Raw genomic sequence first — 24,541 nt, 5'->3', positions numbered from 1 at the left:
GCGCACGAGGACAGCTAAGGTAGGTTATAGGCATACAGGACAATTGGGCAGGAGGGTTTACTGACCATGTGACCTGACCAGGAAAAACTCTGGGCTCTAGGGCTTGCTAATGGAGCCATGTGTCATCCTATTCATAGTTCATTGACTAAGCTACATTATTAGCAAATCAAAATGTAACCGTACTTTTTAGGAGATGGATCATAAAACTTGTACTGATCCATGATCTTCTCCTCCAGTTTCTCCTTCTGCCTCCGGAGCAAGTTCAACTTGTCACTGGAAACACAGGAGTTGTTAGATTTATTTATGACATTCAATTATCAAAATGACTTTCCTCTATATACCTGCATGTGCACACACACACACACACACACACACACACACACACACACACACACACACCTACTTACATGTACTGTTTCTGCTCTTCGTGGTAGAGCTCCTTGCTCTCCATGGTTCTCTCCAGCAGGGTCTGGTTCTGTTGGCTCAACATCTGGATCTGACTCAGTAAGTGGTGGTTCTCCTCCTCCAGGTTCCCCTTCAGACGGGTCAGCAGCTGGAGACAGAACACATAGAGATACACACTGTTGCTAAAACTGCAGCATATACATGTGTCACTACAATTCAATTGCATTATATTCAACTTTAGAAATGCACTAAACATTTCATATGGTTTAAGTCAATGGTAACACTGACCCAGATGAAGTTGTATATTAAAGATTAGGACACAAATTAAGCCTACTTCTGGACAAAACTGCACTTTCAAGTCTCTAAAGCATAAACGCTGTATGTGCAGTAGCTGATTTCAGTCCCCGAGTGTCAGTGGTCTGTGTACCTCACAGTGGTTGTCCAGCTTGGTCATGGAGATGTCCAGGCCCTGGTGCTGCTCCTTCATCGAGTTGTATCTGGCTTGCCAGCGGTTCACCTCCAGCTGAGCTCTGTTCAGTCGGGTCTTCAACTCCTTGGTCTGCACCTGCAGCCCGTCATACTCCGCACACATTTGGGAGTGAGTCTGGGTCAACCTACATGGTATGTCAAGAGACAGTATGAAGAGACATATGAGGTCCTGGTGATTTGCAAAATAAATCACTCTTCAAAAGCCTAATTTTAGGATCAGATCGTCAGTTTTGTAGGTAGTTAATTTTGTTAGATTTTTGCGTTGAGTTCAGCCATACTGATTGTTTCAGCCCATTCACAGGCCTTTCCACTTGGCAACAAGAGTTTTATCTGATTGTAGTGTTACATGACACGTGGTAGTGTGTGAATACGGAGCAAAATAAGGAGAAAGTCAGCCATTACAGTATGTAACCACCAGAGGGTACCAGCGTCAGGCTGTACTCTACCAGTTTTTCTGCTGCACTCATATTTTCCATTGGAAACACGGTTCTCTACATTTTAGTCATTTAGCACACTCTTATTCAGAACGACTTAGAGCATCAATTAGAATAATGTGCCTTGCTCAAGTGCACCTTTCTTCACCCAGCCGGCTTTGTGGATTCAAACCAGTGACCTTTCAGTTGCTGGCAAAATGCTCTTAACCACTAGGCTATCTTCATTCTCTCCCATATGGTGACGTTTGTAAAGCTGGAGTTAGTAGGTGTGGTTGTATAGAGGTGCTGCTGTGCTGACTGAGCTCACCGGTCCAACTCCCCCCTCAGACTCTGGTTCTCCCCCAGAATCAGCGCATTTTTGTGGATCTCCTCTCTTACACTCTCCCTCTCCTTCTGAAGGGTGGACTCCACTGCCTCCATGGCATCTTTCTGCTTCAGCAGCACTATGTACCTGCACAGACAGAGACACGGAGACTGGGTCAAAGATAGAACCTCTACAGCAGTCACATAAACAGATATATGGTGCCCAGTTAACTGTCCCCAGGTTGTGTGTTGTGTTACATCTAAAATAGGCCATGGTGATCCCATCCCTTATAGATTCCTAATGATCACCAAACCACCTAACCTCTTTACACTCAATAAGAAAGAAACAACAATAGCAATGTTAGATTGGACAAGAGTTGGTTGGAAAAGTCATGAGATATTGAGCGCCTGTGACGTGGTGGTGGTTTGTTCTAAGAGCTGCCATGATCACAGACCTTGGCTATCCCATCAGGGTCGTTTCATTAATTTTCACCAAATGAAGAAAAACTCTGACCGAAACATGGAGGGACTACCACAACCTGTCCAATAACCACTAATTTTAGTTCTGTTAAAAAGCATTTGGCTACAGCGTGCCCTAACGAAAACACAACCAAGGGCTTTGAGGCACATATGGACCAGCTAACATTCCAGCTGATTAGGCCCTTGACGGTACAGCAGGCAGACTCTTCTAATCCGTGGGCCTCAACCCCAGGCCCTTACTCCATTGTTCATTAAGGAAAGAAGGGTAGGAGGAGAGATTATTAGTCAGCCAGATCAGCCAGCCAGTCCACAGTGCCTCTCACATCACTCCATGTAAACTGAACTGACGGTAAGGTTCACAATAGTGTACCACAGTATGAGTCATAATACCCATAAAACCTAGCGTTCAAACAGGAAAATGGTTCCAATCGCTTTTCCACCATTCATTTTTCCCATAGGGAATTTTAGAAACACTTAATATAAGAGCTGTATTTTGTGTAGGCTTACCCTGTCATGATGTTTTGATAACCATGTAAATCTCTCTAGGACAAGGTGACTTTTATCAATATATTTGCATGTATTTACCCCCCCAAAATGAAACGCTAATTAGCTGCTAATGTGGCTATCATAAAGAACTACAAATACCATGATGATTTGGACGAGACTGCTGAATCAAGTCTAAGGTAAGAATATCTGGATTAACTATCTAATGTTAGCTAAATGTAGTAATGAATAAATTGTCTAAATGTCTTTAAAATGGACAATTCTGTGAACAGTCTTGTGCAAGTTTTAAATAGACACAATACCTGTTAAGAAAAGGTGTCAGCTACAGATTACATGCAGGTGCTTGCAGTGATTTGTAGTTTTGCATTTTCGAATCTGAGAGTAAATAGAGCTGAATATATTGATAAAAGTCATCTTGTAATACGCCAGAGTAAGCCTACACAAAACACAGCCCTTATTTTAAGTGTTTCTAAAATTCCCCATGGGAAAAATTAATGGTGGAAAAACGATTGGAACCAGTTGCCTGTTTGACCGCTAGGTTTTATGGGTATTATGACTCCACCACTGTGGGGCTCTATAGGATTATCTTTCCAGTACAGGAGGGACGGTGGAAAAACAAGGGTGTGTGCAGACAAAGTGTGCAGACAAGAGAACAGTTTCCATAGAAGAGGGTGATATCTGAAACCACTAGTGTGTGTGTGACCCATTTCAGTCTGACCCATATGTGTGTAATCACTTAGTGTGTGAGGTGTAAATAAATGTAACGAAAAGGATTTATTCTTGATTTATTGCCTTTTTTATCCTTTTGCCCAGCATCCCAGAGTTGCCTCTTCACTGTTGACGTTGAGACTGGTGTTTTGTGGGTACTATTTAATGAAGCTGCCAGTTGAGGACTTGTGAGGCGTCTGTTCCTCAAACTAGACACTAAGTTTAGAGTACTTGTCCTCTTGCTCAGTTGTGCACCGGGGCCTCCCACTCATTTCTACGTTACCCCAAACTTTTGAACGGTAGTGTATATAAATAAATGTGTGTGCCCAGTGGTTTGTGCCTAGTGGTTTGTGTAACCCTTGTGAGTGTGTGTATGTATGTGTGTTCTGTGTGTGGCCCACTTGTTCTCCAGTGCATGGTGCTCCTTCTCCAGAGCTCTCTGGTTGCCCTTCAGGGCGGTGTGTTGGGTGATGAGCTGCTCGTACTCCGCCGCCTGTCTCTCGTGAACACTCAGCAAGCGCTCGTGGTCCTGCAGCACGCCCTCCCTACCCACCCACGCTTCCTCCCGCTGCCGCTGCCACGCCTCCGACTCGCTCTCCAGAGCCCCCACCTGGCCCTGCAGTACGGCATTCTGGGCCATGAGAGATGCACTCTGGCAGTTGAGGGTGGAGTTCTCCACCTAACGGAAGGATACAAAGGAAGAGTATAACTTTATTAAACCCATTAAGATGTTGTCTGCGTCAGCTGGCATTCAAACACACCACAGAGGTATAATTCTCAGATTATCACAACATCTCCATTTTCTTCATCTCAAATTGGTCATCCTACAACATCTACATAGGCAACAACTGACACAGCTACTCTAAGAATGCAAACAAGGGGGTGAAAAATAAAAACAACCACCAGACCACCACACAGCCAAGCTCAGAGCGAGAAGCACAGTAGCATGTTGGAGTAGAGCCACTGTAGTATGTATTTTAGTACCTGTAGTTTGGCTGTCTGTTTGTGCAGGAAGGTGTTGTGCTGCTGCAGTGCTACAGCCTGCCCCTGTAGGGCCACATTCTGGGCATTCAGCTGGCTGTTCTGGTTGTCTAGCTGTCTCAGCTGATCTTTCAGTAGGTGCTTCTCTGTCTGCAAGGTTGCTTTCTGAAAGGAAAGAGGGAAGTGGGTAAGATTATACATGGACAAGACACAGAGTGTACAAAATGTTAAGAACGCCTTTCTAATATCGAGTTGCAGCCCCCCGATGCTGTTCCCCCTCAGAACAGCCTCAATTCGTCGGGGTATGTACTCTATAAGGTGTCGAAAGCGTTCCACAGGGACGCTGGCACAAGTTGATGCCAATGTTTCCCACAGTTGTGTCACATTGGCTTGATGTCCTTTGGGTGGTGGACCATTCTTAATACACATGTGAAACGGTTGAGCGTGAAAAACCCAGCAGCGTTGCAGTTCTTGACACAAACCGGGGAGCCTGGCACCTACTACTATACTCCATGTCTCAATTGTTACAAGGCTTAAAAATCCTTCCTTAACCGGTCTCTTGGTCAGTCATGGAAAGAGCAGAGATGCTTAATGTTTGGTACACTCAGTGTATACCATTTGTATAACAATTTGCCACATGCTTATGCCAGTATGTTTTGACAGACTGTACTTGTTGTTTAGCTACTCATGTTCTAAGCATTCACAGCCATTACTGAGGAATCCTCATCAGAATCTCAATCAAACATTCAAACCTTGCCTTTAATTGAATCCTATCCTTAATCACCCATTCTATCCCTATAAAAAGAACACCACTCACGTTCTTCTCTATGTCGATGAGGCGATCCTTGAATTTGAGGAGCTCTGCGGTGGCCTCTCTCGTCACTGTCTCCCACTTCTCCTGACCCTGGCTGTGGCCCTGGACCTGACCCTGAACTGCAGCCTGCAGTGTGGAGCTGTGTGAGTGGGTCTCCTCCTCCTGCCTCTGTCTCAGAGCCTCCAGAGTCTTCTTCAACTGATCACCACAGACAGCACAGAGGTCAACCGTGTGGGGGGAAAAAAGATTGTAAGTGAACAAGTTACAGTGGGGCAAAAAAGTATTTAGTCAGCCACCAATAGTGCAAGTTCTCCTACTTAAAAAGATGAGAGAGGCCTGTAATTTTCATCATAGGTACACTTCAACTATGACAGACAAAATAAGGAAAGAAAATCCAGAAAATCACATTGTAGGATTTTTTATGAATTTATTTACAAATTATGGTGGAAAATAAGTATTTGGTCAATAACAAAAGTTTATCTCAATACTTTGTTATTTACCCTGTTGGCAATGACAGAGGTCAAACGTTTTCTGTAAGTCTTCACAAGGTTTTCACATACTGTTGCTGGTATTTTGGCCCATTCCTCCATGCAGATCTCCTCTAGAGCAGTGATGTTTTGGGGCTGTTGCTGGGCAACACAGACTTTCAACTCCCTCCAAAGATTTTCAATGGGGTTGAGATCTGGAGACTGGCTAGGCCACTCCAGGACCTTGAAATGCTTCTTACGAAGCCACTCCTTCGTTGCCCGGGCGGTGTGTTTGGGATCATTGTCATGCTGAAAGACCCAGCCACGTTTCATCTTCAATGCCTTGCTTGTGGAAGGAGGTTTTCACTCAAAATCTCACGATACATGGCCCTATTCATTCTTTCCTTTACACGGATCAGTCGTCCTGGTCCCTTTGCAGAAAAACAGCCCCAAAGCATGATGTTTCCACCCCCATGCTTCACAGTAGGTATGGTGTTCTTTGGATGCAACTCAGCATTCTTTGTCCTCCAAACACGACGAGTTGAGTTTTTACCAAAAAGTTATATTTTGGTTTCATCTGACCATATGACATTCTCCCAATCTTCTTCTGGATCATCCAAATGCTCTCTAGCAAACTTCCGACTGGCCTGGACATGTACTGGCTTAAGCAGGGGGACACGTCTGGCACTGCAGAATTTGAGTCCCTGGCAGTGTAGTGTGTTACTGATGGTAGGCTTTGTTACTTTGGTCCCAGCTCTCTGCAGGTCATTCACTAGGTCCCCCTGTGTGGTTCTGGGATTTTTGCTCACCGTTCTTGTGATCATTTTGACCCCACGGGGTGAGAACTTGCGTGGAGCCCCAGATCGAGGGAGATTATCAGTGGTCTTGTATATCTTCCATTTCCTAATAATTGCTCCCACAGTTGATTTCTTCAAACCAAGCTGCTTACCTATTGCAGATTCAGTCTTCTCAGCCTGGTGCAGGTCTACAATTTTGTTTCTGGTGTCCTTTGACAGCTCTTTGGTCTTGGCCATAGTGGAGTTTGGAGTGTGACTGTTTGAGGTTGTGGATAGGTGTCTTTTATACTGATAACAAGTTCAAACAGGTGCCATTAATACAGGTAACCAGTGGAGGACAGAGGAGCCTCTTAAAGAAGAAGTTACAGGTCTGTGAGAGCCAGAAATCTTGCTTGTTTGTAGGTGGCCAAATACTTATTTACCACCATAATTTGCAAATAATTTCATAAAAAATCCTACAATGTGATTTTCTGGATTTTTTTTCTCATTTTGTCTGTCATAGTTGAAGTGTACCTATGATGAAAATTACAGGCCTCTCTCATCTTTTTAAGTGGGAGAACTTGCACAATTGGTGGCTGACTAAATACTTTTTTTGCCCCACTGTACATAAGAGAGTAGAAGTAAGAGTGAAAGTGTGTGTGTGTGTGTGTGCAAGAGTATGATTAGTAGAGAATGTGTGTGCTTCAAATATGTAGGTGTGTGTGTTTGTGTGTGAATGAAAGAGGTGTATAGGTACGTACGGTGCTGAGTTCAGTGCGCAGCTGCTGATTAAGACTACTAGACTCCTCCAGTCGAGACTCCAGACCATGAATCTTCTCCTCACGGATCTCCAGAGTCTTCTTCAGCGTTGACTCGATCTTACTCTCCAAGATCTTGTACTTACTGTGACAGGCATACAATATGTATAGACAGTCCCAGACACAAATGACTTCATTGATTAAAATTAATCAGGAATGTGGTGCTTTTATTTAGGTGCCATGATCAAACAATGGAAATTCCTGCAGAACGATGCAAATGAACATACATACATACATACACTAATGACGCTGAATGTACCATTTATTTGAGCTTATTTCTTCTAATATCAAGAGTGAGATGTGGCAGATACATCCTTTACTTAGAAAAGACTAGTGGAATACTATGGGATATTGAATTTGTCACAAAGGTTTGCTTGCTGAGGTCATGTTTAAAAGTTTTACAACCATATGACTTTCATCCGTACTAGCGTTGGGCTAAGACCAATATGAGGGGAAAAAACTGGAAAACCCTTGCCAAGAGGTGGAACACAATATCACCATGAGCGTGCAGTGCACACATGAGATTACTAAGCGGTGTTAGAATGTAACTCAGGGTAGTGAATTTATTTGAGGTTAACTGATTAGTGGCAGCTTTGGTTTCATTGAGCACAAATAGCTGGAGAAGGAATGTCTTTGCTTTGTAATCCAACTCCTCTGCGTAACACTCGCTTGGGTCTCTAACTCTCTACCTCTTAACACATCCTCAGATACTCTTAAGAAAAACCCTCAAGAAGATGCCCTACTTTGGGGTAATACAAGTCTTTTAAAAAGTGTCTTATTTCGTAGTTCAGGAGTATACAGTACAGCTATTCCCACAGTGCTGTCCTGCTGTGCTCGCCTCATCCGACCTGGGGTTCAAATAGTATTAATTTTCTGTCAAATATTTTAGCTGCACTTGATTGAACTTATCTGGTACAATTGAACCAATGGAATAGTCCTGAAAGTATAAAACCTCACCCATCTGGCATTCTAGGCAGGCTCAAACAAAGACTCCAATTATTTGAAGAAAAAAAAGAACGTTACTTGAACACAGGTCTGGTGCTCACTGTGACTTGACTGTATGCTACCTCACCCGGCAGGACTAGATTCTCTGTTTTCCATGGAAAATGTAACTGCTGCAAGCCACACAGGAATGGAAACCATCTTTCCCCTGTAATTTTGCTATTGCCCAAACAGTCTTAGAAATTGGTTATAATAGAACACTGCACACGTGCCCCTGTAGTTATTCTGACCACCTTTAGAAAGGAGTATTCAGGGACGCGTGCGCACACACACACACACACACACACACACACACCAGTAGAAATAGAGAGCCAAAGTAAAATATGGAGAAATAAAGCCGGAGATGAATAGAGATTAAACACTTTCAACACACTTTTGAACATAAACCCGGACTCACCCACTATACCTGGCACAGGAAGTAGGTAGGTAGGAAGGTTGGGCAGCAACCACTAAAGCAAATAACACTGGCTTAACATGAAAAGCCCCTTTTCTTTGAGCTTTACAAAACCCAACATGACCCCTGTTCCTCATCCAAAGTGGACATTGGGAACACATATTTTCACAAGGGGCCAAGAAGCATTTCAGCACACACGCACATGCAATAAATTACAAAAATACCTACTACAAAATACTCAAAAACACTAATTTCCCATGTAGTAAAATATTACAAAATGGCTGCAGTTTTATGAGGGTAGGATATTGAGGCCTACACGTGGTTATGTGTCTGAGACAATGGTAGTGTGGTGGCATACTGGGACAGTGTAGATGTAAAGAATTTGGTAGTATGATACCAGTCGAGGCTCACATCCATGGTGCTTGCCTACGAAGCAGCAAGGGGAACTGCCCCTCCCTCCCTTCAGGCTATGCTAAAACCCTACATCCCAACTCGAGCACGTTCTGCTGCCACTGGTCTCTTGCCCTTCCCCCAAAATAAAAAAAATACATGTCTTTCCCCATCGTAACTTCGCTAAGGAAATCGTTTTCTTTTGTTGTTTTTTTACTTACAGTCAGTCGCAACTGTAAGTCGCTTTGGATAAGAGTGTCTGCTAAATGACTAAAATGTAAAATGATGCATTCTGGTATATCAGTGGAGGCTCCTCTGAGGAGGAAGGGGAGGACCATCCTCAGTGAATTTCATAAAAATAGTTTTGTATAGTATAGTAAAAATAGTATTTTGCAATGAAGGTCTAGGTCTAAAGTAGCTTCAACAGCGCTCTGTAGGGTAGCACCATGGTGTAGCCGGAGGACAGCTACCTTCCGTCCTCCTCTGGCTATATTGACTTCAATACAAAACCTAGGAGGTTCATGGTTCTCAACCCCTTCTATAGACTAACACAGTAATTATGACACCTTCCAGATGAGGTCCTCCAACCTATCAAAGCTTTTGCAGCATGAACTGACATGTTGTCCACCCAATCAAAGGATCAGAGAATAAACCTAGTACTGAAAGCATAGGCTACAGCTAGCTAGCACTGCAGTGAACAAAATGTGGTGAGTAATTGACTCAGCGAAAGACAATAGTTAAACAGTTTTGAACAAATCAATTTCTTCCAAAATAAAGGAGAAGCAAGACAGTAATTTTTCATGTTCAGTTTCACTTACTTAGCTAGCAAATGCAGCTCGCTAGTTTATCCTACTCAAACACCCTGCTCAAATAGAATTAGCTAGCTGTCTATGACTAAACAACAACACTGGAACTCTTCCAAGTCAAGGAATGCTTTTGGTTTTTACTAATTTATTGCCACCGGGGCCCACTGGTGTATGTACTAAACTGCTTACTGACTATACACTAATTGTACTGCATGATTGTAGCTATGTTGACTATGACATGACTTTAGCTAATATGGTGACAACGATGTAGGCTGTGTGTAGCGGTTATGATATGGTTTGGCTTGGAAAGTTTTATTGCCTGGTCACATACAGCTGATGTGTTGTGCATTGAAGTCCACAAGTGAAGGGAAAAGGTGAGAGGAGGAGAGCGTACAGATGCAAGAAGGAGTGCGTATAGATGCGAGAAGCGGATCCTCTGTTCAAACCACCACCCAGGACAATGGAGCTAATTCCAGTAGGCGATCCAAAACAACGACACCGCAGAAGGGGAAGAAAAAGCGGCCACCTGGCCAGGCTCCGTAGACGTGCACATCGCACACCGTTCCCGAGTATACTACCAGCCAATGTCCAGTCTCTTGACAACCAGGTAGACAAAATCCAAGCAAGGGTTGCCTTCCAGAGAGACATCAGAGATGATAACATTCTGTTTCACAGGATATGTTGTCGGAATCAGTTCAGCCACCAGGCTTCTCCATGCATCATGCCGACACAGATGAACCCCTCTCTGGGAAGAGGAAGGGCGGAGGTGTATGATTATGAATGCATTACACAACCCATGATGTAATAACAACCTACAGGAACTCAAGTCCTTCTGCTCACCCGATCTAGAATTCCTTACAATCAAGTGCCGGTCATTTTACCTACCAAGAGAATTCTCGTCAATTATAGTCACAGCCGTGTACATTCCCCCTCAAGCAGACACCAAGATGGCCATCAAGGAACTTCACTGGACTATATGCAAACTGTAAACCATACATCCTGAGGCTGCATTTATTGTAGCTTGGGATTTTAACAAAGCAAATTTGAGAACATTTCTATCTAAATTCTTCAAGCATATTGATTGCCCTACGTGCATGTGCAACACCCTCAACCACTGCTATTCCAACTTCCGTGATGCATACAAAGCCCTCCCCCGCCCTCCTTTCGGAAATCCGGCCACGACGCCATCTTGCTCCTTACGTCTTATAGGCAAAAACTCAAACAGGATGTACAGTATTTAAAGTATTTAATCCCCTGCTTATAAATTGATTTGCATTTTAATGAGGGAAATAAGTATTTGATCCCTCTGCAAAACATGACATAGTACTTGGTGGCAAAACCCTTGTTGGCAATCACAGAGATCAGACGTTTCTTGTAGTTGGCCACCAGGTTTGCACACATCTCAGGAGGGATTTTGTCCCACTCCTCTTTGCAGATCTTCTCCAAGTCATAAAGGTTTCGAGGCTGACGTTTGGCAACTCGAACCTTCAGCTCCCTCCACAGATATTCTATGGGATTAAGGTCTGGAGACTGGCTAGGCCACTCCAGGACCTTAATGTGCTTCTTCTTGAGTCAGTTAGGATCACCACTTTATTTTAAGAATGTGAAATGTCAGAATAATAGTAGAGATAATTATTTCTTTCAGCTTTTATTTATTTTATCACATTCCCAGTGGGTCAGAAGTTTACATACACTCAATTAGTATTTGGTAGCATTGTCTTTAAATTGTTTAACTTGGGTCAAAGGGTAGCCTTCCACAACCTTCCCACAATAAGTTGGGTGAATTTTGGCCCATTCCTCCTGACAGAGCTGGTGTAACTGAGTCAGGTTTGTAGGCCTCCTTGCTCGCACACACTTTTTCAGTTCTGCCCACAAATTTTCTATAGGATTGAGGTCAGGGCTTTGTGATGGCCACACAAATACCTTTACTTTTTTGTTGTTAAGCCATTTTGCCACAACTTTGGAAGTATGCTTGTGGTCATTGTCCATTTGGAAGACCCATTTGAGACTAAGCTTTAACTTCCTGACTGATGTCTTGAGATGTTGCTTCAATATATCCACATAATTTCCTCATCTCATAATGCCATCTATTTTGTGAAGTGCACCAGTCTCTCCTGCAGCAAAGCACCCCAACAACATGATGCTGCCACCCCCATGCTTCATGGTTGGGATTGCGATGTTCGGCTTGCAAGCCTCCCCCCTTTTTCCTCCAAACGTAACGATGGTCATTATGGCCAAGCAATTCTATTTTTGTTTCATCAGACCAGAGAACATTTCTCCAAAAGGTACGATCTTTGTCCCCATGTGCAATTGCAAACCGTAGTCAGGCTTTTTTTTGGCGGTTTTGGAGCAGTGGCTTCTTCCCTGCTGAGAGGCCTTTCAGGTTATGTCGATATAGGACTCGTTTTACTGTGGATATTTATACTTTTGTACCTGTTTCCTCCAGTATCTTCACAAGGTCCTTTGCTGTTGTTCTGTGATTGAGTTGCACTTTTCGCACCAAAGTACGTTCATCTCTCCTTCCTGAGCGGGATGACGGCTGTGTGGTCCCATGGTGTTTATACTTGCGTACTATTGTTTGTACAGATGAACGTGGTACCTTCAGGCATTTGGAAATTGCTCCCAAGGATGAACCAGACTTGTGGAGGTCTACAATTGTTCTTCTGAGGTCTTGGCTGATTTCTTTTGATTTTCCCATGATGTCAAGCAAAGAGGCACTGAGTTTGAAGGTAGGCCTTGAAATACATCCACAGGTACATCTCCAATTGACTCAAATGATGCCAATTACCCTATCAGAAGCTTCTAAAGCCATGACATCATTTTCTGGAATTTCCCAAGCTGTTTAAAGGTCCAGTTAACTTAGTGTATGTAAACTTCTGACCCACTGGAATTGTGATACAGTGAATAAGTGAAATAATCTGTCTGTAAACAATTGTTGAAAAAATGACTTGTGTCATGCACAAAGTAGATGTCCTAACCGCCTTGCCAAAACTATAGTTTGTTAACAAGAAATTTGTGGAGTGGTTGAAAAACAAGTTTTAATGACTCTAACCTAAGTGTATGTAAACTTCCGACTTCAACTGTACATGTTATATGACTAATTTATTTTATACCATCTATTGCACCTTGCCTATGATGCTCGGCCATCGCTCATCCATATACTTACATGTACATATTCTCATTCACCCCTTTAGATTTGTGTGTAGTTGTTAGGTTATTACTGCATTGTTGGAACTAGAAGCACAAGCATTGCTACACTCGCATTAACATCTGCTAACCATGTGTATGTGACAAATACAATTATATTTGAATACAACTTGGCTGCTATGAAAGTTAACTGTGTTTACGCGTGATCAGGGGTGTATTCTTTCTGCAGATTCAGTTGAAAAACGTTTCTTAACACGGAAGCAAATGGAACAAAACGGGGATAAACATAACTGAATTTGTCTAATAGAAACTCTTGTTTGCAACTGTTGGACTAATAATTACACTCTATATAGACTAGATGCAGGCAAGAGTGCGCATGGCGGTATTGAATATCACCGTCTGTCCCATGTGTCCCTGTCTGTCACCTCGAATTTGTTTCTCGATCTGTGTGCACCTACGTTGTAAACTTTCATTCATAGGCTAGGTTGTAGCAACCTCATGATGGGCATAGGGAAAATTTGAGCATCATGAACCTCTCTGTTACATAGAACTGGTTGAATGGAATATGAATGACAGTCATCCAATATGTTGTAATAGAAATAAGACTATGCTCATGAAAAAAAATCATTGTCTTCCCTCATCTTAAATGACACTGACCGCCACTGTGGTAGATATACCGTAGAAAATCTGGTAGTGTGATGCATGCTGGTAGTGTAAAGCTACTTACTTCTCTTCACAGCTGTTCTCCCCCTGCAGTAGTTTCTCTCTGTTGAGGCCAATCTTCTCCAGCTCGTGGCTCAGTATCTCCAAATCGTTCCACTGCTGCTGCACCTTCAGCTTCTCATTCACCAGGTCCTGGACAGGACACACAATAAAACCCTGACTCTATTGACCTGTCTACCAAACAGTCAGACACACTGAGAAATCTGACTGGCGATAGGTACTTAGCAACTCTGCCCAGTGTCGGCAGTTACCTTGTCGTTGTTCATATAGAAGAGTTTGACCTCAGATTTGCTTAGTTTAATACTCCAGGCCACAATGTGGCACTAGCTTGTTTGGCTTACGCCTGCTACAGCTGATGTTAAGTTAACTATCAACCTACGCTAATTTTGTTGCTAGCCAGCTAGAATTTGTAGTAAGCCCTTGTTGATACAAACCAGATGGCCACAACTAGAGTAGCTAGCAAAATTATAATTAAATCACAATGATTGGTTTTTGACTGAAGTAGCTGCCTGTTAGCTGCCGAGAGTCGGTGGAATAGCTAGCCAGCGATGTTGTGCTAAATGGCAATGCTAACATTAGCTAGAAAGCAGACTGACACTGGCAGTATGGGGAATAGTGAATTAAATTATTTCTTCATCATCTTGCTAACAGTAGATAGCTAGCTTGGTAGAGCATTTAGTGTTGTGTGCATTGTGCTGCACCGAACACTCCATTCATTTCATATGAAGTGTGTGTGACTGCTTAGCTCAGTTAGCAAGCTAACTAATGAGCAGGTGCTTATTATCAAACTGAACCTTACAAAAAAATACTTAAAGCACAAAACTCCTTTGCTAGATGTAAAAGATATAAAGACTCTCTCTAGATAAAACATTTTATTATGCAGCTTTATTGTTGTAGTTACAATTCTGATGAAAAGGTGGTGGAGTACACCTGGGCTTTACTGCAGCTTCAAAACTGCTATCTTTTTTTTTTGTTAGGCTTCCCTAGGTGGAATGTTGTGCTCTCTGATTGGCTCAAAGTCAAGTTCTCGGCCACTGACGAGCATTGTGATTCTACAAGTAGAAACGGCAGGTTTTCACTGTCATTATAGGGTATTGTGTGTAGATTGATGAGTATTATTATTTATATTTTTTACACATTTTAGAATAAGGCTGTAACATAACAAAATGTGGAAAAATGGAAGGGGTCTGAATAGTTTCCGAATGCACTGTATATGCCTCAGCCTACTAATTATAAAAATGTAAAATAGGCCCTTTTATATAAAAAGTAAATATACCCTAGACTATAATTGTGACTTAGTGGGCCGCATGTCCTTCACCCAGCTTCATGGTTTGAACAATATGCATAATTCCAGTCCAATATAATACAATAAAGTACAGTAATAAAGTCCCACAAAAAGATTAGCCTACTGGAGCTAGTTTAATTTATTTACCCAAGAGAGCATAGCTACGTCTATGGGCGTTTATGTTTTCTGTCGTGCGTAATGTGCCGTAAACTATATACTAAGTGTACAAAACATTAGGAACACCTGCTCTTTCCATGACAAACTGACCAGGTGAATCCAGGTCAAAGCTATGATCCCTTACTGATGTAACTTGTTAAATCCACTTGGGCTCATAAAATGTCCTTAATGTATGGCACATCAGGCTCAGGTAGTATATTTATATGCTTTAGAATGACATTTCTTGTTAGGGTGGTAAATACCGGAATACACAGGGAAAAAAGGGATTTATTCTTGGGATGTAACATTTGTAAAATACATTTGAAAATATTCAACCCTAGTATGGTACACCTAGCACTTCAACCTATTGTACATTATCCTCCAACCTCTTCCCCATACATACCTCTCGGAGTGTGGCCAGGGTCCTCTTGTCGATGGTGGCCTGTTTCTGCAGCTCCTTGTTCTGAATCGCCAGCTCTTTGACCATCCCAGCCACCTCCTTTAACCTCTCCAGCTCCTTCTCCTTGGTGTTGCCCTCCTTCTCTAATGAGGCCAGCTTTAGAGCACTCTCCTCCAGCACCTCTTCCTTCACTTCCAGCTGCTGCCATAAACGTTGCGCCTCCTTCTCCAGCTGCTTCCTCTCCTTAAAATCAATTCCGTTCAATTTAGTTGAATTACATTTGTATTATCCCATCAAGGAGGTTCATTGTGCAGCTAGGAGGGCGTAATACTACACAACTACAGTATAAATGTAGCATACAAACACAGACGTACCTTCTCTGACTGGCCCAGCTCCTGTTCCAGCCCCCTCTTCTCCTTCTCCACCACCTCCAGGCGTTTCCCCGCCAGGCGCACCTCTTCCAGCTCCCGTCTCAGAACCCCGGTCTCAGTCTCCGCCTGCCTCAGCTCCCTCACCAGCCCCTGGATCTTAGTGGAACTGTTCTCCAGGCTCTGCTGTAACCTCTGGTTTTCCTGGCCCAGGCTGCCGATGCTCAGCTCCAGCCGCTCCGCCCTCTTCCTCTGGGACCGCAGCTCCTCCACAGAGCTGGTCAGATCCTCCCCCTCCCTCTCCAGCTCCCTGTTCTCCTGCTGGAGCTGGGCCAGGCGAACAGCAGCTGGCCGGAGGGACTCCACGGTGCGGCGGAGCTCCAGGTTCTCCTCGTCCAAGAGGCTGTGGTCATTCTCCAGCGTGGCCAGGCGCAGGCTCACGTTCTGGGTTGTATCCACCTGCTTCTTCAGCCTCCGGTTGTCCTGCTCCAGGCTGGTGTTGTCTCTCTCCAGGGCCTCAGCCCGGTCACATGTGATCTTCAGGGAGGCCACCTACGTTTACATTTACAGTTCAGGCATTGCAACGATCGTGACATGTAGTCGTTGTAATTACCTAAGTTGAATGCACTGATTGCAACTCACAATTACTGCAAGTAAAACAAAAAAATTGCTGCAAATATTGGCGAAACAAGTGCAAGACCTCCCTCACCTCCCTCTGCAGCTGCTCCTTGCTCCTCTCCAGATGTGTTGTCTCCCTCTCCAGCTCCTCCCCCCTCTCCCTCAGTGTCTCCAGCTCCTTGGTGGCCTGCTTGCCCTGGGCTTCTAGCCGGGCCAGCTTGGTTCCGGTGTTGATGATGGTCTGGTGGAGGACGCGGTTCTCTGTCTCCACCTCCCTAAATCGGGCCTCGCTGTCAACCTGGGCGTGCTGACGCAGGGAACTCACCGCCTGACTCAGGTGCTCCTTCTCCTGCTCCAGCTCTGAGATCTGGCGAACACACATAAAGACAGTCAGGTGGCAAAATGAGGACATAAGAGGGACCACTGAGGACAACATGCCACAGTTAGGACCCGGAAGTTTTCCTCCGGGCCATGAAATGGTGCATTTAGCATGTGTAAAGGTAGAAGTACACTTTGTGCCTGTCTGTTCTTGTCTGCATGTAGTCTCTCCAGAGTCTTCTCCAGTTTCTGCTCGTCTTTGAGCAGGTCTTCTTCCAGACCCTCCATGTCCTGGGTGGTCTGCTTCTCCTGGTCCAGCAGGGTCTGCATACGCTCCAGCTATAGAAGACACAAAAAGGATGACAATCATGATAGAAACCACAGACAAATAGATTCAATTCATCAATCAACATCAAAGACGTCATAAATATGAAAGCTCAATATATCAGAATTATGTGTGAGAGATATGTACATTCAAAACATCAAATCAAATCAAATTTTATTTGTCACATACACATGGTTAGCAGATGTTAATGCGAGTGTAGCGAAATGCTTGTGCTTCTAGTTCCGACAATGCAGTAATAACAAGTAATCTAACTAACAATTCCAAAACTACTGTCTTGTACACAGTGTAAGGGGATAAAGAATATGTACATAAGGATATATGAATGAGTGATGGTACAGAGCAGCATAGGCAAGATACAGTAGATGGTATCGAGTACAGTATATACATATGAGATGAGTATGTAAACAAAGTGGCATAGTTAAAGTGGCTAGTGATACATGTATTACATAAGAATACAGTCGATGATATAGAGTACAGTATATACGTATGCATATGAGATGAATAATGTAGGGTAAGTAACATTATATAAGGTAGCATTGTTTAAAGTGGCTAGTGATATATTTACATAATTTCCCATCAATTCCCATTATTAAAGTGGCTGGAGTTGAGTCAGTGTCAGTGTGTTGGCAGCAGCCACTCAATGTTAGTGGTGGCTGTTTAACAGTCTGATGGCCTTGAGATAGAAGCTGTTTTTCAGTCTCTCGGTCCCAGCTTTGATGCACCTGTACTGACCTCGCCTTCTGGATGATAGCGGGGTGAACAGGCAGTGGCTCAGGTGGTTGATGTCCTTGATGATCTTTATGGCCTTCCTGTGACATCGGGTGGTGTAGGTGTCCTGGAGGGCAGGTAGTTTGCCCCCGGTGATGCGTTGTGCAGACCTCACTACCCTCTGGAGAGCCTTACGGTTGAGGGCGGAGCAGTTGCCGTACCAGGCGGTGATACAGCCCAACAGGATGCTCTCGATTGTGCATCTGTAGAAGTTTGTGAGTGCTTTTGGTGACAAGCCGAATTTCTTCAGCCTCCTGAGGTTGAAGAGGCGCTGCTGCGCCTTCTTCACAATGCTGTCTGTGTGAGTGGACCAATTCAGTTTGTCTGTGATGTGTATGCCGAGGAACTTAAAACTTGCTACCCTCTCCACTACTGTTCCATCGATGTGGATAGGGGGGTGTTCCCTCTGCTGTTTCCTGAAGTCCACAATCATCTCCTTAGTTTTGTTGACGTTGAGTGTGAGGTTATTTTCCTGACACCACACTCCGAGGGCCTTCACCTCCTCCCTGTAGGCCGTCTCGTCGTTGTTGGTAATCAAGCCTACCACTGTTGTGTCGTCCGCAAACTTGATGATTGAGTTGGAGGCGTGCGTGGCCACGCAGTCGTGGGTGAACAGGGAGTACAGGAGAGGGCTCAGAATGCACCCTTGTGGGGCCCCAGTGTTGAGGATCAGCGGGGAGGAGATGTTGTTGCCTACCCTCACCACCTGGGGGCGGCCCGTCAGGAAGTCCAGTACCCAGTTGCACAGGGCGGGGTCGAGACCCAGGGTCTCGAGCTTGATGACGAGCTTGGAGGGTACTATGGTGTTGAATGCCGAGCTGTAGTCGATGAACAGCATTCTCACATAGGTATTCCTCTTGTCCAGATGGGTTAGGGCATTGTGCAGTGTGGTTGAGATTGCATCGTCTGTGGACCTATTTGGGCGGTAAGCAAATTGGAGTGGGTCTAGTGTGTCAGGTAGGGTGGAGGTGATATGGTCCTTGACTAGTCTCTCAAAGCACTTCATGATGACGGAAGTGAGTGCTACGGGGCGGTAGTCATTTAGCTCAGTTACCTTAGCTTTCTTGGGAACAGGAACAATGGTGGCCCTCTTGAAGCATGTGGGAACAGCAGACTGGTATAGGGATTGATTGAATATGTCCGTAAACACACCGGCCAGCTGGTCTGCGCATGCTCTGGGCCTGCAGCCTTGCGAGGGTTAACACGTTTAAATGTCTTACTCACCTCGGCTGCAGTGAAGGAGAGACCGCATGTTTTCGTTGCAGGCCGTGTCAGTGGCACTGTATTGTCCTCAAAGCGGGCAAAAAAGTTATTTAGTCTGCCTGGGAGCAGGACATCCTGGTCCGTGACTGGGCTGGATTTCTTCCTGTAGTCCGTGATTGACTGTAGACCCTGCCACATGCCTCTTGTGTCTGAGCCGTTGAATTGAGATTCTACTTTGTCTCTGTACTGACGCTTAGCTTGTTTGATAGCCTTGCGGAGGGAATAGCTGCACTGTTTGTATTCGGTCATGTTACCAGACACCTTGCCCTGATTAAAAGCAGTGGTTCGCGCTTTCAGTTTCACGCGAATGCTGCCATCAATCCACAGTTTCTGGTTAGGGAATGTTTTAATCGTTGCTATGGGAATGACATCTTCAACGCACGTTCTAATGAACTCGCACACCGAATCAGCGTATTCGTCAATGTTGTTGTCTGACGCAATACGAAACATGTCCCAGTCCACGTGATGGAAGCAGTCTTGGAGTGTGGAGTCAGCTTGGTCGGACCAGCGTTGGACATCCCAACCAGTGCTGGGACAATGACATATACTATGAATAGAGAAAGATAGCACTCAGTATATGCTGCTCTGCTCCCATAGTCCTTCAGTTAACTGCACCACAATACATACTGCAATGCATTCTGCTGACTCTCTATATAGGGCATGTGGGACCAGCATAGTATGCCACAACACAGACTGCCATTCTATAAAGCATGTGGGACCAGCATAAAGTAGCATCTGTCAAATCAGTGTGTACAGTACCTTTTTGCTGAGGCCCTGGTTCTCTCTCTCCAACTCCATGGCGTTTAGCTGGTCCTCCTCCAGACTTAGTGAAGCCTCTCTGAGCTCCTGGATGGCGCTCTGCAGACCCTGGTTCTCCTTCTCCAGCTTCAGCAGACGGCTCGACGCAGACTCGTTCAGCTCGAACACAAACGACTTGTGCACTGCACGGGGGGGAAGAGAGGGGTGCTTGTTCAGTTCTGTTTGTGAATACATTTTCTCTTATTTAAAAAAAAACTGTCTGGCATCTTGTATTTGGAGATGTTCTGTGCATGTGATCATGGTAGTTGCACACTGTGTAGGTCTGTATACAGTTTGTTGACAGAAGAGTGAGCAATGCTTTGTGATTAATGTAAAACTGAGGCAGATGCAGAGTAATTTTATCACCAAAATATATTTAGTAATTTTATCAACAAAATACATGAAGTCATTTTATCACCAAAATATATGAAGTAATTTTATCACCAAAATATATGAATATATGGTCTGTCTTTTCAGCCCTTTTGCATCAAAAAATGCCATCAACAGCTAACGGAAGAGGATTAATATGGGCTCTCTGCAGTGTGTGTGTGTGTCCCCTTACTGTCGTTGTCGTCGTTGTTCTTGGCCAGCTGCTCCAGTTCCCAGCCCAGGTGGGCAGACTCGTTCATGCTCTGTTTCTGAGAGATCTCCAGCAACATGTTCTCCTCTATCAACCCCTCCAGGTGCTTCTTATCTGTGTCCCGGTCCTGAGAGGGACAGCAGAGTGGGCCAGACACACACATATCCTTTTCACACTATTGTGCCAACCCTGACCATATTGTGTTAGTGTTAAAATATTTTCTTGTTACATTTTCAATTCCAGAATAGGTCCAGCAATTACGGTGGATGTGTAACTCAGTATTGTCAAAAGGGCAAAGACACACACAGACCGCGTGATCCAGTCAATGATAGACACCAGGTTCAATTTTCTCACCATCTCCACGTCGTGTAGTTTGGAGCGTAGCTGCAGGTTCTCCTTCTCCAGCTCATGTAGTTTGTCACAACGCCCCCTGGAGGCTCCCAGCTGCTCCTCCAGCAGGGTTTTGGTCTCCATCAGAGTGGCGTTATCTTCTCTCAGCTCCTGTAGACACATTTAATACAGACAGACACAGTGAGATGGAAACAGAGGGACATATACAGCGTGTTTTAGGAGATCGGCCTGAGCAATAAGCTGTACAGATTTGCTCATCTTGATCACATAATGAGTAGTTAATTGGGGATGCAAAGTGATTTGTAGATCAGTGATTCCACTGCAGTGTAGTCGATCTCAAACAAGCACACAGTAAGATGGAGTGTGTGAAATATAATGAGTCAGAGGCTGAGATGGAAACAGAGGGACATAGTGATTCAGAGGCCTGCCACTGACAGCTGTGGAGACCCATGCCTGGACAAACCCATAAAACCCTGGGCCTGGTCATTCTGCTGATCAGGAGATGCCATTGTTCCCCTGTGAAAGAGACAGCAGGGGTTCTAGTCAATGTTGTAGTCAATGTAGTGGAACTAATTTGACCCAGAGACATGAAAGACGTGCTGCTAAGGTTTATGGGTCTTAATATGCACCACCAATCACCTCATCCTGTACTCAGTGTGTCTAATGTGTCTTGAGAGATGAGATAGGCTAAACATGTGGATGTGTGTTGATAATGACAAAAATATATGTTGTCCCTTTCAAACAAAAGGTGCATGAACAGTGGAGCATGCTGAAGATACAATACTTTTATTATTAAACCCAACTCGTTTTGGCAAATTCCTTCACCAGGTTCTTTTCTTTAAATGTACAGTATTATTTGATTTCAGGTGTCATTAAATTGATGGTGAGTCACAACGTTTATTCAATGAAATTTAATGATCAGTGTGAATCACCTCGACTCGTGTCTTGTAGAAGTGGACGTCGTGTAGCCTCTCCTTGCAGCGGCTCAACTCTGTGTCCAGTCTGTCCACCTTGGCTGCCTTCTCCCTCAGAGCGTCCACTTCATCCCTGTACGCACGCACCGACCTCGCCTCTGCAAGTAACTGCATGTTCTGCACAGGTCAGAAACACACACAATGGAGCTGGTCTCCGAATGGCACACACACAACACCATGGACTAGATGTGATCTGCAGCGAGGTTATGACAAAACTAGTTATGAAATCTTTCTATTTTAGAATTTGCTGGTCTCATGGGAATATCTTAAAATGGTACTGTCTTTGATAATGTGACATCAGAATGTTCACAGGAGACATTTTTAGCAGAAGACAGAATAAATGTGACATGCTTTCTAGCATGTAATTTGTGGTCAAGATTTGAAATGTCTGGGAGCCATTTTTCCTGACTGGAAAAAGAGGGTAAAGTTGGGTCTCAGAGCATGTTTGTGAGCAAGAGAAACCGGGGGAGAGAGTAAGAGGGAAAGAAACGGGGAGAGCATGAGAAGGAGATAAACAGGCAAAGAGAGTGAAGAGAAGAAAGAGGGGGAGTGTGAGGGGGACACAGGGAAGCCAAAGTGAAAGAGGAAATCTGCACCTCCTGCTTGAGTTTCTGCATCTCTAGATCCAGCCTCTCCACCTCATGTTTGTTATCCATCAGCTGCTCAGTCTTCTCCTCCCTGGGAGAGAGACAGTATACATTAGGTTGGCAAATCAATTTGTTCAGACAAATCTACATTGTAATTAAAGAGGGCTTATAGTAAAACTTAAGCTAAAATCTTGGAAAATAATTTGTCTTAATAAAACAAATATGTTAAATGCCAAAATATCCCCAAATCTAGCCTCTAGCATCTAACTCTAGCATGTCATGGTAGAGATTTCCTTCTCCTGACTCACAGTTCCTGTCGCGAGCGTCTCAGTTTGGCTTTAGTGTCAGCCAGCTCCACAGCCAGATGCTGCCGGTCCTCTTTGGACAGCCGGCAGATAGGTCCGCCCAGGCCCAGGTCGGTCCTCTCAGGGTTGGGGTAACCCAGGTGGTTAGAGGGCTGCTGGGACTGGAGGTAGTCCCTCTCCTGGGTCAGCTCCACGATCGCCTGGAGGAGGGTGGAGAAGAACTCTGTCAGCCTATTGGCTGTGTGTAAAAAGAACACAAATCAAGTCTGAATGACATACATATATATATATATATATATATTCATTAGGTACATATAAATGTACAGCTGCATCATTAGCCTAGTGGTTAGAGCGTTGGCCTAGCAACCGAAAGGTTGCAAGTTCATATCCCGGAGCTGACAAGGTACAAATCTGTCGTTCTGCCCCTGAACAGGCAGTTAACTCACTGTTCCTAGGCCGTCATTGAAAATAAGAATTTGTTCTTAACTGACTTGCCTAGTTAAATAAAGGTAAAAAAAATAAACGTTTTTTAATTAAATTTACTTTTAAAGGTATTGTGAGTAATACAGTTGATTTTAAAAGTCGTAATTGGGTGTGTTTCAGACCGTCTTCAATACCAACCTCTGCACATTCATCTCTTTCATCTATGAGTTTGCGGAGGTGCAGGGCCATGTTTCTGGACAGGGGGTCCAGCTCCTCAGTGGGCATATCTGGCAGCTCCAGCCACTGCAAGTCCAACACATTCTCCTGGTTTTGGGTCACCTGAAGGGGTAGACAGACAATATCACTACACAGCGCTCTCTTGTATTTCTTCGGCTGTGCAGTGTAACATAACAATATTGCCTAAATAAATATATTACTGTAGCCCTAGGAATGAGACTTGAATGTGTCAGTATATGAAGACGCGCATACATAAATGTGAGAAAAAGATTCACTATAAAAAAAAAGTGGACTGACATGCATGAACATCTGTGTCTAAATGTCAATGGGACACTGTTGGAGAGTAGGCCTAGGATTAATACCTTTATGTGTCTTTACTTTACTAGATATATTTGACAGCGACCGTGCACATAAATCAATATTTCTGTAAATGTGCAAGATGCCTAATTTTAATCTGTATTTTCAAGCGTACAGTGGGGCAAAAAAGTATTTAGTCAGCCACCAATTGTGCAAGTTCTCCCGCTTAAAAAGATGAGTGGCCTGTAATTTTCATCATAGGTACACTTCAACTATGACAGACAAAATGAGAAAGAAAATCCAGAAAATCACATTGTAGGATTTTTAATGAATTTATTTGCAAATTATGGTGGTAAATAAGTATTTGGTCACCTACAAACAAGCAAGATTTCTGGCTCTCACAGACCTGTAACTTCATCTTTAAGAGGCTCCTCTGTCCTCCACTGGTTACCTGTATTAATGGCACCTGTTTGAACTTGCTATCAGTATAAAAGACACCTGTCCACAACCTCAAACAGTCACACTCCAAACTCCACTATGGCCAAGACCAAAGAGTTGTCAAAGGACACCAGAAACAAAATTGTAGACCTGCACCAGGCTGGGAAGACTGATTCTGCAATAGGTAAGCAGCTTGGTTTGAAGAAATCAACTGTGGGAGCAATTATTAGGAAATGGAAGACATACAAGACCACTGGTAATCTCCCTCGATCTGGGGCTCCATGCAAGATCTCACCCCGTGGGGTCAAAATGATCACAAGAACGGTGAGCAAAAATCCCAGAACCACATGGGGGGACCTAGTGAATGACCTGCAGAGAGCTGGGACCA

The 24,541-nt window shown here is 44.1% G+C and overlaps 1 protein-coding gene across 1 annotated transcript in view; it reads right to left on the bottom strand.

Moving 5' to 3' along the window:
• Positions 1-24,541, bottom strand: part of LOC139383533 (protein Daple-like) — a 107,940-nt gene that overhangs the window by 26,053 nt on the left and 57,346 nt on the right. The window contains 20 exon segments of the mRNA XM_071128103.1: positions 184-273; positions 408-553; positions 833-1,019; positions 1,636-1,779; positions 3,725-4,002; positions 4,308-4,469; positions 5,122-5,316; positions 7,123-7,264; positions 13,646-13,773; positions 15,486-15,725; positions 15,857-16,402; positions 16,560-16,835; positions 16,979-17,125; positions 19,923-20,104; positions 20,524-20,668; positions 20,896-21,042; positions 21,825-21,983; positions 22,463-22,544; positions 22,762-22,958; positions 23,380-23,520. Of these exon segments, the coding sequence (XP_070984204.1) occupies positions 184-273; positions 408-553; positions 833-1,019; positions 1,636-1,779; positions 3,725-4,002; positions 4,308-4,469; positions 5,122-5,316; positions 7,123-7,264; positions 13,646-13,773; positions 15,486-15,725; positions 15,857-16,402; positions 16,560-16,835; positions 16,979-17,125; positions 19,923-20,104; positions 20,524-20,668; positions 20,896-21,042; positions 21,825-21,983; positions 22,463-22,544; positions 22,762-22,958; positions 23,380-23,520 (3,734 nt within the window).

The sequence above is a fragment of the Oncorhynchus clarkii genome, chromosome 25, assembly GCF_045791955.1.
Source record: "Oncorhynchus clarkii lewisi isolate Uvic-CL-2024 chromosome 25, UVic_Ocla_1.0, whole genome shotgun sequence".
In the NCBI taxonomy this organism is placed as follows: Eukaryota; Metazoa; Chordata; class Actinopteri; order Salmoniformes; family Salmonidae; genus Oncorhynchus; species Oncorhynchus clarkii.
The sequence above is the reverse complement of the archived record's forward strand: the minus strand, read 5'-3'. Positions and strand labels throughout refer to the sequence as shown.